General features: G+C 40.7%; 2 protein-coding genes across 4 annotated transcripts; one reads left to right on the plus strand and one right to left on the minus strand.

The window, feature by feature from the left end:
• Window positions 1-446: 446 nt before the first annotated feature.
• Window positions 447-6,837, minus strand: DNAJB9 (DnaJ heat shock protein family (Hsp40) member B9). Of its 2 annotated transcripts, none has more exons than XM_081079650.1 (3): window positions 6,746-6,837; window positions 5,180-5,406; window positions 447-4,202 (listed from the first exon to the last, which is right to left on the minus strand). In XM_081079650.1, the coding sequence occupies exons 2-3, from the start codon at window positions 5,394-5,396 to the stop codon at window positions 3,751-3,753; spliced, it is 669 nt and encodes a 222-aa protein (XP_080935776.1). In that variant the 5' UTR covers window positions 5,397-5,406; window positions 6,746-6,837; the 3' UTR covers window positions 447-3,750. The 2 variants fall into 2 exon arrangements, with proteins under 2 accessions (XP_080935776.1, XP_080935777.1); XM_081079651.1 differs by lacking the exon at window positions 6,746-6,837 and adding an exon at window positions 6,638-6,743.
• A 137-nt stretch (window positions 6,838-6,974) lies between these two features.
• On the plus strand, window positions 6,975-14,151 carry THAP5 (THAP domain containing 5). 2 transcript variants are annotated; one of them, XM_081079652.1, is made up of 3 exons: window positions 6,975-7,213; window positions 10,149-10,341; window positions 10,854-14,151. In XM_081079652.1, the coding sequence occupies exons 1-3, from the start codon at window positions 7,134-7,136 to the stop codon at window positions 11,757-11,759; spliced, it is 1,179 nt and encodes a 392-aa protein (XP_080935778.1). In that variant the 5' UTR covers window positions 6,975-7,133; the 3' UTR covers window positions 11,760-14,151. The 2 variants fall into 2 exon arrangements, with proteins under 2 accessions (XP_080935778.1, XP_080935779.1); XM_081079653.1 differs by lacking the exon at window positions 6,975-7,213 and adding an exon at window positions 8,558-9,995.
• Window positions 14,152-15,538: the final 1,387 nt, after the last annotated feature.

The raw sequence follows: 15,538 nt of genomic DNA on the forward strand, positions 1-15,538 counted from the left end.
ATTTCTTTCTTTATTCCTCCATGAGGATACTCAGCTGCCATTGTCTTGTTCCGCATGCTATACATTGTAATTTAGAGTAAAAAAACAGTAATTTGTTTTCATAAAAAACACGTGGGTGGTAATCTTTGAGTTCTTGCATTTTTAAAATGCCTTTTTTTGGTCTGACTTTTTATTACTAATTTATCTGGTTACCAAGTTCTAAGTTAAAAGGTGTTTTTCCCTCAGATCATTGAAGCCACTGCTCCATTCCAACACATAGTATTATTTTTCAGGGGTAAATTAAACTAATTCTTGCTACTTTGTAGGGAAACGTTTGATCCCACTTCCCCACCAATACTGCTCATTTCTCTGCAACTCTTCCCAACAAAACTCTACACTGCTGTTCTGGCCTTGTGTCTTCTATTCCTCTCTCTCCCCCTCCCCTTTTATAATGATTTTTTGGTGTGGTTGGGGTTAGGAGAGAAAAGAATCCTTTTGTTTTCCCACGAGACTGTCTTGCCAGCACTTGCCAGAAGCTTTATTTATAAATGTTTACATTAGGAATAAGGTAACTTTTTACTTATACACGCAGAGTAAAAATAATTCTTAAGACTGTGATACTTGTATTATTTTTGTTTATATTTACCTCATTATTTTGCAGACACAAAGGATATTTCACCTTGAAAAACATATATAGGTTTCTTTTGCTGCACAGCTTTTTAGTTTGATAGTCTGCCATAGAAAATATGAAATACTGCCATTGCATGGATGGATCTTGAGATGATTATGCTAAGTAAAACAAGTCAGACAGAAAGTCGAGAACCATATGACTTCAACTCATATGTGGGATATAAAACTGAAAGCAACAAGGAACAAGACAACGAAAAAAAAAAAAAAAACTCAGAGACAACAGTTTATTGGTTACCAGAAGGTAAGGGGTGAGAAGGGATAGAAGAGGGTAAAGGGGGTCAAATATATGATGGAAGAACTGACTCTAGGTGCTGAGCACACAATATATAGATAATGTAGTACCTAAGTATATACTTGAAACCTATGTAATTTTACTCTTGTCAGCCCAATAAATTTAATTAATATGTATGTGAACATGTGTATGTGTGATTATTCTATTCCTAAGAATGCAATTCACTACTCAACTGTCAGAACTCTTGATACCATATCATCAGCTATTAATACTGATCCAATTAGTAAAAGGATGAAACTGTGAGAATGATTTGCTCTTTATCCTAATAGTGATTTCCATTCTTCTGTCCTCAAATACTGTCTTATTTTAAAAATACAATTTAGTAATAATAATCACTAATTTTTATTTTCTTGGGAGAATAAATTTTTCATTTACATACATTGTACTGTCATAATTTGCTTGATGATGGCTTTTATAGGTGTAAAATTGTCCTGAAAAAACAATTATTTAAATAACTAGAGCAGGGATCAAAAGAAAAGCATGTTGACGAAATGCAGGCTAAATAAAATCTTAATGGGTCTTGTCTGATGGGATAATCATTTTCAGGTACTAGTTAACTGAAATGGATGATGGAGGAAAGAGGCAGGGAGAAAGACAATAGGAACACAAGCATGACACCCGTTTTCATCGTTGCTCTGCTTTGTGTGCTCATACACATTCTAAAAGTTCATCATGATTTTTGCTCCAGTTTTTATTTAGGCCAATATTTACCAAACTTTTACATTTGCACATTTGGATATGATTAAGGGTACTCAGTAAAAATGGTTTAAGGTCTAGTAAATTTGGCAAGGGATACATGCACAATATAGATTAGCTCCAAAAAGCTCCCTAAGAGTATTCTGGGATCCAAATTTCCAATGCATGTTGAGACGGGGGTTCCCCCACACCAGAAAGTGATGCTCCAAAGATGAAATGGGTGTCCTGCAATTCAACTCGATTCTGAAACTATCTACTCAGGGATAGGATCAGATCCCACAGCCTAAGGCTCTCAGCTGCCAACTGTATGCCCAAGTTATTACCTGTATTCTGACCAACTGGCTACAGATTAGCAATTCCCATGACCTTAGCAGTTCCTCAAAGAGCCAAAAGAGAGGTTTAAAAAACAGAAAAGAGGGGGTTCAAAAAAGTGTCAAGAATGGGAAAAACAGGACGATAATAAGGCCCTGGAGAAAAAGGGGACAGATGCTAACAATATAAAAATAATCCTTAAAATTAGTCCTAATTTGAATTTTTTTCCCCTCATTTATTTGGTTTGATGGGCTACAGATAATCAACCCTTAGATCAAAATTCAAGGTATGCTTATTTTCTTATTTTCAAACAAAAGTAGTAGGTATAACTTCCAGGAAATTAAGGTACGTAAATATAGTAAGTTCATTTTCTTCAGTTTTCAAAACAAGGATATTAAGAAATACAGCTTTATGCAAAATTTCTGTTTTTTCTCAACCAGGCTCAAAGAGGAAACAGCCGGTGGCAAAAATACTTGTTCCTAGCAAATACACCAAAAGTATAATAAAATCTTCAAGCTACCAAAATTTATGAGGGAAGGAGGGTAAGAAAGCAAGGGAAACTATCAAATGGCAATCAGAGAAGGTCCTATCAGGGTTTTCAGGTTAGTCAAAAGTAACTTCTGGAATATGGTCTATAATTGGCATAAGCAGCCTGTTGCTTATAAGTGTACCTCCAGAATTGCAGAATACACTTTTAACAATGAAGTGATAACGAAGAACATCATCTTGTAAATATCATATTTCTCTCACACACAGTGTTTTATGACACATTTACTACTTTTAATATGTATCCATAGGATTAATACTCATACGGAGTATAATGTGGAAAAGTGCAGGACTAAAGAAATAAGTCTGAAAACAAAAGCACATATTTCTTAGGATTTAAAAATATTGCACATAATAAGGTTGCGCAGAAATTACTGGCTCTTTTTACAAACAGAATGAGGTATTAGTCAATCTCTAGATAAAGATGAGTGCAAAGAAGAGGAACCACACACACAAAATACATAAATCCCTATTAAGCCCTAGAGAGCCAAAAACTAAGAAAGAAATGTGAAAAGATATGTAAAGTAGCTATGATTCCAACATTACAAAATCATTAGCTAGGGACCAAACAGGTAATAATCTCTTGGCAATATTTCTTAAATTTTTAACTTTCTTTCAACCTAAATGACTACAAGTAATAAAATCATTTCCTTTACTCCAATTCGATTGAAGAAAAGCATGGCTCTGTGGTAAATATTAACCCATGCCTTTTTGAAGCTTTCCATGGAAATTTACCTAGGTACTGCTATTCTTTGCTGAATGACTCATTACACAGTTCCACTACACTTAGCAACCCAAGTCAGAGATGCTACAGATCATGCAATTTTAAATTAGCAAAGGTTTCACTGCAAAAGTCATTCAAGTTCACACAATTTAAATCTACAATAACTTTTACAGTTTAACCTAAAAATATGTGTCAGGCAAACTCAATCTTTTCTTGGTAATAAAACTGGCCATGTTAATAAGCCCAAGGTCAGGTATAGAGAAAAGACCAGGCAGGCTTTTTGTTTTTCGGGTTTTTTTTAAAGAATGTTTCCTAATCAGGGAAATTAATAATTAGCTATTTCTCTAACTGAATGTTGCTTAATTTGTCAAATACAATTTACATATATGTAATAACTATATCAAGTGAAATCATGCACTTGTCAAAAGAGTTCACAGAACATTGTTTTGCATCAGAGATATTGAAGAACAGTCCACTAGTTGGGTTTAATGAGAACAGAAAAAAGAACGAACTACTGTCCTGAGCAGTCCGTGTATGTAGTAACCATGTTTCCTCTTCGTTGAGTGACAGTCCTGCAGTGCTTGCTAGATCCGTGGAATCTGTTTTCAGTCTGTACTGTGTGCCGACCGGTGGTGTCAAAACCACTGAAAGAAAACATTTTCTCCATATCTTCAAACATGTCATCAAACAGTCCACCTCCAAAAGAAAACTCCTGGAAATGATGCCTTTGTCTACTCGAACCATCCTGACGTGCCTGGAAGTGATTTTCAAAATGCTTCTTGGATCGAGTGTTTTGGTTTTGACCAAAAAAACCAAAGTCTTTAAATAAGTCATCAAAATTGAAGTTAAAGGACTGCTCAGAAGGACTTCCACTACCTCTCTGTCCTTTACCATTGGTAAACGCACTGTGTCCAAGTGTGTCATACTCTTTTCGCCTATTAGCATCTGAGAGTGTTTCATATGCTGGAAAAAAAAATACTTTAATAACTGAAGGTAATCAAAATTACATACATCCAAACATCTTCAAATAAGTCAATTCAGTTCTCTATTTCAGAGAAGGATTTCACATTGTAAGTAAAACCAAAACACCAAAAATATAATAAAGTTAAAATGAAAGTTACAAAAGGCAGGGACTTTCTCTTGTTCGGTACATACTATCGGCAGTTAGCACAATGCCTACCGCAAGTAAATATCCAATAAATATTTGTTAAATGAATGTTACCATTTACAAATAAACACATGGGCAACAATGACATAGAGTCATTCTTCCTATTATTTGTGTAAAATCATTACTATTAAAGAATGTGACGGTCAAATATAACTAATTGGAGGAATTTAGATTTTTCACTTCCTTGCTAGTTTAAGTAAATGTTTAACTCCAACCCCCTACTCATTTAACTCCACCCACCATTAATTACTAAATGTTCCAGAGGTTCAATTTATTTTAGAACTAGTCTTAAGTCAAAATCTGTTTCATACTTTTCTTTTAAAGACAAATGTGGCTTTGAAATGTTACATCAAGTGAGGAAGAAAAAACAACATGGCATTTTAGTCTCTCTAAATTTGTTCACACTTGGTATTTTTTATAGTCAATCTCCATACTTAGTAAAAACTGTGTTTCATTAAGTTAGTTTATAAGTTCTGGATACCAAAACTTCTTCTTGACTTAGAAACAATAAGCAATTTTAAAAATATAAAAGAAATGATATATTATCAACATATGAAAATCTGTATGCCAATAAAAAAATATGCTACCATTCATCCATCCATTCAGGAATCAAAGTATCTGTTCTAAGTAAACAGTCTCAAGAACCTCACTATATTTAAATGTAGATCCAACTCCCCTCCCATCTCCACAAAATCCTCCAACCCACACCCGTCTTAGCTGTCCTTCTCTTCCTGGTTCATACTTGGCAGACCTCAGAGAGCCACCGACTTACCTTCTGCTATCTCTCTGAATTTTGCTTCAGCATCAGGGCTCTTATTTTTGTCAGGATGGTACTTCATGGCCAACTTGTGAAAGGCCTTCTTGATTTGGCGCTCTGATGCCGATTTTGGCACACCTAAGATGTCATAGTAGCTCTTTGAGGCCAAAATTAATTCCGTTATCATTAAAATGCAGATTGCAAAGATGAAAACTGACTGGGGAGTAGCCATTTCCAATATCCTAAAAGAGAAAAGGAAAAAAAAAATGCATGAAGCTAACCTTAAGAATTTTTCTTTTAAAAGAAACTCAGTGAACTTTTAGGGTACCAGGTACACTTAATACAGTCCCAAATGTTCAGCATACAGGATCTTGTACTTATCGTCATGCTACTTCATTGATAAAGGTTTTATTAACCCTAAATTGGCCGTAACCTTCTTCAGAGCAATTGTGATTCAATCCAATTGAGCAGAAGCTCTGTCGTCTTTGCCTTTCCACCAATGACTGCGTTTTACCAGTTAACAGTGAAGACATGCTACGCGGCATTGTAAGAAGGGTGGAAAATCCAAGTAACGTGTTAAAGGCCCTCCATCATCAAGAATTCGTATTCCCAGGAGGTTCAAAAAGCGTTTGAACTTCCCAGAAAATACAAACACATCACCCAGGTGAAGAGCTCAACGTGCTGAAACTAGTCATCTTTCCGCCTGGAAAGCACCACCCGCCGCCTTCATTTCCGCCCGGGCACCCAGGCTTTGAGGCAGAACCTCCGTGTCGCGGTCCCACGGCCCGCGCAGCCACATGTCAGACCCCGGAGACGAGCAGGCGGCCCGGGCACGTCTCCTTACAAGGTCCTCATTAACGGGACTCCAGCTCCACCGTCTCCGTCGCCACCGCCGCGATTCTCTACCCGCGGAGCAGACCGACCGCGCCGACCCGAGGACCGCGGGTTGAAGGCACGGCGCCGCGGGGCCGCCGAGCGGCTGCAGCGAGGCCGAGGGCGGGCGCTCCGAGCGGGCGGCTCCCGCTTCCCCGGCCGTCGCCCCGGCCCCGCGTCCCGCGCCCCGCGCCCCGGGGGGACACGACCGGCGAGGGCGAGCGGCGGGCGGGGCGGCGCCGGCAGGGGGCTCCCACGCGCGGACCCAGCCCGCCCCACGCCCCAGGGGCAGGCCGCGGCGGACACAGGGGCGCACTGCCTCGTGCACGGCGCGGACCTCGCGGTCCCGGGCCCCACGCCCCGAGCGGGTCCCGGCGGGGCCGCGGCGCAGGCTTCGCCCGACGCGCGCCGGCCCCGGCCCTGTCCGCCCGGCCGCCCGGGGGAGCCTCCTCCGCACGCCCGGCAGCCCCGGGCCCCTGCGGCGGCCGCGCAGGCCAGCCCGCCCCCGGAGGCCGCCCGAGCCGGGCGCTCCCCGCCCTCCCACCGCGCGCCCGCGGCCTCGGCCGCCGCCCGCACCCTCCGCCGGTTCCCGCTCCTTACAGAGCGGAGGCGCCCGCCGGGCTAACGACCGGCTCCACGCCGCGGCTCGGGCCCGGTCCCTCGGCCGCGCACCCGCGCTCGCCCCACGGTCGCTACTCCCGACCTCACCGTCCTCCCGCCGCTCCCGCCGCCGCCGCCGTGTCCCGTCGCAGCCGGCTCCCCACTGGCGGGCGGCCGCTGCTGGCGTCCCCACCTCCCGAGAAAACCTACACGAAACGCTTCCTCATTGGCTCTCGCTTCCCCACCTGACCCTGACGCCCTGCGCGCACGTGTAAAACTGTTGTTGCCGCTCGGCCCTTGCGTCACTTCCGGTTCCAACGCCCGAAAGGGCGGTGCCGAAGCGCGCAGAAGCGGAAGTGAGTCGACAGCGGCGGCGTCGTCGCTCCGGGTCGTTCCCCGCGCAGGCGCGGTGGCGCAGGGGGCCGGGACTTGCGGCCCCGCCTCAGCGAGCGGGGTTCCCTCGTCGGCCGGGGTCTCCCGGGGCCGCACCGGGGCGATGCCTCGCTACTGCGCAGCGATTTGCTGTAAAAACCGCCGGGGACGGAACACTAAAGACCGGAAGCTGAGTTTTTACCCGTAAGTCGTCCCTGCAGCGGCGGAGGCAGCCTTGCTTCTGGCCGCGGTCCCGGGTCGCTGAGGGAGGGCCGGGGTTTGGGGCAGCGCCCGCCCGCTCTGGAAATGCGTCCCGAGCTTGCCCGGCAGCACCGGTCCCTGCGAGGCGTGGGGCGGGAGGGCTCGGGTTCAGGCCCCCTCGGCACGTGCGGCCCAGCGAGGGCGCCGGGCCCGTGGCGAGACCGGGGACCTGCGTGGGTCGCGGACACGGCAGCGCCGCCTCGGGGTCCCGGCGCCCGCCCGGTGGGAAGGGCGCGCAGACGCAGCTTCCACGCGCGGACGGGACTCCGCGGCGTTTGTCCCGGGGCAGCGGGCCTTGCGGAGGCGGGCCCGGCTGGTGTCTGAACCCGGTGGCGCGGGGTGGCGGCGGGGAAGCGCGGGGGCACGTGCCCGTTGGGACCCGGCGGACGGGACGCGGCGCGGGCGGCGATTCCGGGGGCTCCGGGCTCCGGGCCCGACTGGGTCCCGTCCCGGCCGCAGCGCCTGGCAGGCGGAGGGCGAGCTGCAAACGTGGGGCCCCGGGGCTGCGGGGTCTCCCGGTGACGGTGTCGGCGGCGAGCCCGGGACCTCATTCCCGCGTCGGGCGGAGAAGGGGCAGCGATTCACGTGGGGCAGCCTCTGCAGAAGGGCTTCCGACTCGAAGTCCCTCCGCAAAAGGAGGAGACACTTTGGGGGGCGGGGCGGGGGGGGGACGGGGGGGCAGGGCGGGGGGGGACGGGGGGGGGACCGGGGGGGGGGCCGGGGATTCAATCCTCCGGCAACTGATGCGAAGGGGAAATGCCGACGCGTTGGTGGCTCTGAGGTTCGCAGCCAAGGGTCGTGTTGACCTGATTTCGCCCGGTGTTTCCCACGTTTATTTGGCCTTGGATGGGGGGGGGCGGGGCCATAACCCAGACTCAAACTTTAAATTAATCTGTGTTCATGTAGTTACTGTGTTTGAAGGAGAGAAAAAGAATAATACCTAAGGAAGTCAATTACAAAGATCTGTTTCCTCTTAAAATGTGAATTTACTGAAACTGGAACTCTTTAAAGGAGTTTCTTTACAGTCCATGTGTAATCCAGACAAGAAACATTGAATTATTTGTATTGCCCTAACAGCACCACACCTGAAGAATTGAATTTACAAATGCTAACACTGTAGCGAGTTGTAGTGTAAATTTATACTAATTTGGGTATTCCGTTCATGTACACATAAAGCGCACACTTTATACGGTGATGATGTTATGCTTTCTCCCCCTCCCCCGGGATTTAATGAGACAGTGAAGCAAAATTACCAAACAAATAGAACCAATGCAGATACTAAGTTGTACAGGAAACATATTCTAGGACTTTTCCTCGCGATTTATCCCATTGAGAAGGCATTGTGTAGTACACTTACCAATAAGAATAGTCACAAAGTGCTTTTTTTGCTTTAAATTGTCTGTAACTCAGCATATAGGTACAATAGAAATAATTTACAAACATCCTTCTACATGAATTTACATTATAAAATATTGTAAAGGTGCGTTCTCGTTTTAGATATAGCAGAAAAAGTAGGAACTTGTCTCCAGCTAGCAGAATTGAGGTCCTCTGAAAATTCTTTTTGCCTTTAAATGCCTTTCTTCGGTATGCCCATCTCCCTTGTAACCTGTTGCTGATATATGTGTGCAAGGTTGAAAAATCTTTAAACCATGTGTGAATATTGTATTTATGGTAAGAACGCCCAAAGATAGATCATCTGATTTTTCTGTGTAAGGATATCAGGGTTAAATACTATTTCCTACCAAGTACCCAGACTTTTCCCCTAGCATCTTAGAAAGTTATCACTTTATTGGAAAAAGCATGCTACTATAAAGCATAAACTAAATGGTCGGGATTGGCAGGAATATATAACTATTGCTTTTTGTATGAGAAACTTTGTTGTTACTATTTGTAAAAAATAAGTTATTAGGTAATATATCTTAGACTGTTCTTGAAACATCATTGTAAAAACAAAGTTACTGTTAACTGTTGCTTAATACAGCTTAACCCAAAGCAATTTAGACTAGTTAGAAAAAAGTTTTCTGGAGTTACCTGGTTTTGCCTGTAAAACACATTGCAGTAGGTTGGAGGCAACTCTAAATCAAGGTTATTGTCAGTACACATATGTAAAGAGCTGTCTTGCCTTTCTCTTTCTTTTCTATTTGATTTGTTCATGTTGTAAAATATCTGAGTCTGTTCTTTTTAACATGTTTAGTTCTTTTCTTGTGTCAGTTTCTTCTTTCAGAACTTGGATTTTAGCATTCCCAGTTCATTGGTTATAGAAGTCTAGAAATATTGGACTAAATGACATGTGGGTAGGATTGAGGCCGATTCTGGTAACGAGAATGTAATATTAGTAGTTTTATAAGATTTGTTATTTTATTTTCAGTTAAGCCATTTGCTTGATTAACTTCTTATTTTAAAAATACTAATATAAATAAGAGCCTAAAGCTTGCTGCTTCTTTGAATTACAGACAAGAAGTCGTTTGATTTATAGTATTAGTATGAAATACATTTGAATAGGACTTTGTAGTTTATACAGAGTTCTTTTCTAGTTGTAAACAAACTACACATCAAAATAAAAATAGGATATAATCCACAGAAAATATCAATAGATATTATTTTTTTGTTGAAACAGATGTATTTTACTTGAAGGTACTCTTGAGTTTCACCAGCCATTCTTCACAGACAAAGCTTTGGCTACACGTCTTACATCTTAATCCTCTTTCCTGCCGAGGTGATAACGGTTAGTAATTATCATGATGATTCTCTCATATGGTAGAGATGGTTGCTTTGCTTTTGCAGCACTTGATGCGTGGGTTACTTATATATGCAGGCCTGGAATCTGGCAAAATTGTAAAAATACAGCAAAGTTTTTTGTTTGTTTTTTTAATTTCAGATTTCCTCTACATGACAAAGAAAGACTTGAAAAATGGTTAAAGAATATGAAACGAGATTCATGGGTTCCCAGTAAATACCAGTTCCTGTGTAGTGACCATTTTACTCCTGACTCTCTTGACATCAGATGGGGTATTCGATATTTGAAGCAAAATGCAATTCCAACAATATTTTCTTTGCCTGAAGACCATCAGGTATTGGAGGCAGGGTGCACGGGAGGGGGGATAATGCTGAGCAGGGTGGTAGAGGGCAGGGTGACAGGTTGTCAGGTGGAGGGAGTGAGAGGGAAAGATAATTGCTGGGAAAACAGATACTTGAGGAAAAGGAAAACTGATTTATGCTTTTACTGAAAGTGTGATAATTTTTTTTTAACTTTAAACCACTGTGAAGCATATCTTAAAAGGAGCAAAAAATGAGACATACATAAATTATTAAGTTATTCTAAATTAATGATCTGAGATTTTTTTACTAGTCTTTTGAATGATCTGAAATGTTTCCATCATATAGTGACTATGCTTAATGCTTTTAAAAAAAAACTTTAAAGTTTATTTGAGTTATTATATACTTAGAACTTTTTTTTTTAACTGAATAAATTTGCGTGGCCAATATTCTGCTCAAAGTTATAATTAAGTATTCAGCACTGACTAATCAGAGAATGAGCCTAGTAAGGACATCTTTTTTAGAATTTGAAAATATTATTTTCTAGGAAAAAGACCCTTCCCAAAAAAAATGTCAGAAGAAAAAATTAGATGATAAGAAAGAATTGTGTCTGAAAGCCAAGTCAGAAGAATCAAATGAGCCAAAGAAAAATACAGTTAACACAGATGTCCTCCCTGAACATGCAGAATTACTTGATTCGTCTGCCTTGATGACGCCACCAGCTCCAGAAACAGAATTTATGCACAATAACATATTAACTCTTAATCTAGTTAAACAAGATACTGGAAAACCAGAATTTACCTGGGAAACATTAGTTAACCAACACATAGGTATAGGTGGTTTTCACACATCCTTTGAGAATCTAAATTCTACAACTAATACTTGGACAGCTTCAAAGTCAGAAGGTATCCAGCAGTCTTTGGAAACCCAGGAAGTGCTTGAAATAACTCCAGATCATTTTACTAATCCGAACATTACAAATAATTCCATGGGAATTAAGTCAGCACAGGAAAATCCATTCTTGTTCAGCACAATTACTCAAACGGTTGAAGACTTGAACACAAATAAAGAACCTGTTATTGCCATTTTTGTGCCCACAGAAAATTCCAAAGCTACAATTAACTCTTTTATACCTGCCCCAAAAGAAACTGTGGAAATGGAAAACATAGACATTGAAGACCCCTTCTGGAAGGGTGTGGACTATGACACAGAAGTTCTGCAAATTGAACACTCTTACTGTAGGCAAGACGAAAATAAGGAACATCTTTGGCAGAAAGTCTCTAAACTGCATTCAAAGATAACTCTTCTTGAGCTTCAAGAGCAGCAAACTCTAGGGAGATTGAAGTCTTTGGAAGCTCTTATAAGGCAGCTGAAACAGGAAAATTGGCTCTCGGAAGAAAATGTCCAGATTATAGAAAACCATTTCACAACATATGAAGTTACTATGATATAAAGAGTTCCTAACGCTGTGACTTTTATATAAGCATTTTGCAGCCAAAGCAAGTTATGTGAAAAGTGAACTTTTTCCTGTATAAAATTCTCCTTTAACAGAAGCAATGAAAGTCCTCTAGTGTTAGGACCTGCATCCTGTTCTTGTCCTGCTCATTTTTTAGAAAAGCTAGAATGTTCTTGGGCTGTAAAGAAAAAGGTTTGTTGCTGGGTAATTTTCTAAGTTAAAGTTAAAATATAGTGAGTAAATAGTATGTTAAGTCCTAAAATAAGAGAATACAGGTATGGCAAACAGAGCAAGGCTCAAGAACAGTCCTAGTTCTGCCGTTGGCATATGACTTGGGCAAGTTGCTTATCAAGATCTCTAATCTGTAAAATAAGGACACTTGCTAAATCTCTAAAGGTAGTATGTTTCTTTATAGTTCCTTCCTTTTACAGTCATATTTTTACTAGAACAACTTTTTTATAAGGTAATCTATGCTTGTGTAATACTGGATGTTGGCGAGAATTTGATATTTTTAACTATTGGATTATCCTCAATATTTATTGAATTCTCTGTTGTTGTCCTTTTGGCTATAGTTATCCATAATATTAAAGGAAAAGACTCCTTTTATAATTTTATTCCAGTTGAGCTAAAATAAGGAACCACCACCCAGTAGCCCTGTTCTTAGGAAAGGTACTTTAAACTTAAAAGAATATGTTACTTTAGTACCTAATACGTGGCTGACCATTATAATACATAGTCGTTTAAGCTTCTTAACATTCTGTATTTAAGATTCTAATTTATAAACCAAAAATTTTAATGACGTTAATTTTCTTAAATATAACTTTATTTTGGAAATCATACTTTGTATCTAAGATGTGTAGCTTTTTAAAATGTGCCATTTTAAAATTCCAGAATGATAGACTAATACTTAATACTGTACATCCCCACTTACATATAGTTTATTAAAATTTATACGCAAAAAATAGATATGTAGTGATGACCTTATGGAGACATGTAAAAAAGAAAAGTGATAGTGATGTAAATAAAAAATACTGCTTATATCCATATGAACTTAAGAAAAGGAAACAGAAAAGCAAAAACTTAGTGTGAACAACAGAAATGTGAAAAATCGATGATCCCTCAAAATTGTCATTAATATAATTAAATATGTTTCTGTTTATGGTGTTGGTCAAGTTCCTATCAGTCTGATTCTTAGTTTTATCTTTTTATATAAAAAATACTGTTACTTATCTTGCGGGATGGACTGAGAATTCTGTAAGGTAACAAACATGTTTTTGGTCCTGGAAAATAGGAGGAGCTCAATAAATATTTGTTGACTAAACAACAAGTAGTATATTAATTGTTTTGTAAATGCATGGTGATTATTTTTTATTATTATTGCACTTAGTTTTTTCAGATTAGTAAAGTTAATTGGCATTGTATGGGTATGTGTCAGCTAATTACAAAAAGTTGATTAGAGGGGTTGTTATTGTGGGGGGGGACTTAACATTTTTATGTAAATTATGTACAGATGATTGGTAGAGTTAATGTTATTTCTAAGTATTCTCATGTAGTATTTTGCTAATAGTTCTTTAAAATAAATATAGATCAAAATAGCATTTATAAGTCATTATAAAATGTTACAACTCAGTTTTTAATTGTATACCTTGTAGTTATTTTCTATTTGTTTAAAATTATTTAACTAGCTTCATTCCTTTAAACTTAATAAATTATAAGTATTTAAGGGTTTTCTTCTGGATTTTCTATATTCAGTTTAGGATGTTCTCAGCTTATTGATGTCTAAATATATTGAGGGTTCTAGCCAACTTTATTTTTCACTTGGATTATTATAGGAGCCTCTTCCCTAATCTTGCCTATATTTTCAGTCCCCCATTTTCATGTCATCCTAGACTCTGCTGTTAGCTTTTTACCTAAACTATAGATAGAACTATGACACACACTCACCACCTAACTTCCCTGGCTCGGAAAGCTGTGATTACTCTCTGGTACCTACAGATAAAGCCAGACTTGTTACCATCATATTGTAGCTATCCTCTATAATTTTCTTCATCTTGTGTTCTTGCCACATTTCCCAAACATGCCAGACAGATGTCTGTCTACCTGACTGCTTATTTTATTGCCTATAGTCAACCAGTCTGTCAAAATTACATTTTGACTTGGGTAGAGTTTCACTTCTTTCATCCCAGGCAAAATTGTTTTCTATATGCTCCTCCAGAGCTTTTTTTTATAAAACTGTAACCGTGTTTACCTTATATTTTTGTATATCATGATATCTATGGCTATGTTTTTGACCAGATTGTAAGCTTTTTGAAAGCAGAATTTTCATTAATCACTTGTTTCTTTGACAATGTAATAATCATGCAATAAATATTTAGATGAATATTTTGAATTTGCCGGCTTCAAATTTTTGGTGCTTGTCACTTAAAATCAAGGTCCTTCTTAATAAAATAGGTCTTTGCCACCATGAGAATGATTAGGGAAGGATATAGGTCTTCCTATAATCTTTTAAACATTCCATGTTTCCAATGAACAGTATAATTTGCCAGTTATCTGCTATGCTATCTGCTAATTGACTGTTTGTTGTTCAAGGCTGTCTCCACCCCAGATTATTTCCTGCTTTCTACCCTACGTAATTAAAAAAGGAAATAAGTCCAAGAAAGCTGTATATCGGAATGCCTACCTGCCAGGGAGATACGTGTATCCAATTTAGAGAGACTCGGTCGATACAGTACATGGTATTGCCCAAAATATCAAGCAGAACTTTTCTGCATATTTTTTTCTCTAGAATAAAAAATCAGCCATGTATTAAGAGTTGGAATATTAATTTGCAGCTGAAGCTTTCTATTTCTAACTAAATTGAACAACTCTGCCAGCTAATTTGGCGTTCAAAATACATACTGTTTGGCTTTTTAGATTATGCAGTTATGTAATGTGGGGGAGGTGGGTGGGTAGAAACCTCATTCACAACTCTCAGGAAAAAAACTATAAAGATAAAGGGGGGTGGTGAGATATATCTGTATTAAGAGAAATTCCTGCAAGGAAGGGTCTTTGTTTCATTTTTTTATCTTAACCTCCCATTGAACCCCCTGGCCTCTCAGTTACTTGACCTATTTCCAGTGAACTTCCTCCATCCCTCCTCAGCCACTTCCTCCCCATGGTCAATGGTAAGCCTTTGTCGTCACCAGGAATTGCATTGCCTTGAAAAATGTCAGCAGTGTCGCCTCCTGTGATCACCATCTTATGTTCTTCAGCAGTTACTAGAACAACTCACACTGCAACCAACCACTTGTCCACAATCCATCTCTGCAGTCGGTGTATTTTCCAAATATGACTATAAAATACATCTCATCCCATATTCGCTTCTGTGGTGTGACCTTGCCACCCCCTTATCGAGGAGTAGAGTTTATTTCTCTATGATTTTGAATCTGGTGTGTTGTGTGCCTGCTTTGATCAGTAGAATACAGGGAAATTGACACTGCCAGTTCCAAACTCAGCCCTTGCTTGGCCTGGGAGCTTCCACTTCCTCTTTGGAACAGTCCCTCTTAAAATACCAGAAATCATGTAAAATGTGTGATTACCCTGTAACCGTTCTGGAAAAGCCAAAGACACATAGAGAGACCCTGGAGAATGAGACATCAGATATGTGAGTGAAGAAGCCAACAAGCAACTGCATTATCACAGAATCCCAAAAGACTGTAATGGAAGTCAACAGATACCTCTGGAATTGGAGCAGGGGGTCTGAAGACATGCTGAAAAAGGAATTCATTCAAGTTTGT

This window comes from Rhinolophus hipposideros (assembly GCF_964194185.1).
Source record: "Rhinolophus hipposideros genome assembly, chromosome: 18".
Lineage (NCBI taxonomy): Eukaryota > Metazoa > Chordata > Mammalia > Chiroptera > Rhinolophidae > Rhinolophus > Rhinolophus hipposideros.

Excerpts from the sequence above, each read along its gene's own strand:
- DNAJB9 (XM_081079650.1), bottom strand. The coding sequence starts at position 5,396 with ATGGCTACTCCCCAGTCAGTTTTCATCTTTGCAATCTGCATTTTAATG. Across the intron at positions 4,203-5,179 it reads ATTCAGAGAGATAGCAGAAG|CATATGAAACACTCTCAGAT; the intron begins GTAAGTCGGTGG and ends TTTTTTTTCCAG.
- THAP5 (XM_081079652.1), top strand. The coding sequence starts at position 7,134 with ATGCCTCGCTACTGCGCAGCGATTTGCTGTAAAAACCGCCGGGGACGG. Across the intron at positions 7,214-10,148 it reads CGGAAGCTGAGTTTTTACCC|ATTTCCTCTACATGACAAAG; the intron begins GTAAGTCGTCCC and ends TTTTAATTTCAG. Across the intron at positions 10,342-10,853 it reads CTTTGCCTGAAGACCATCAG|GAAAAAGACCCTTCCCAAAA; the intron begins GTATTGGAGGCA and ends ATTATTTTCTAG.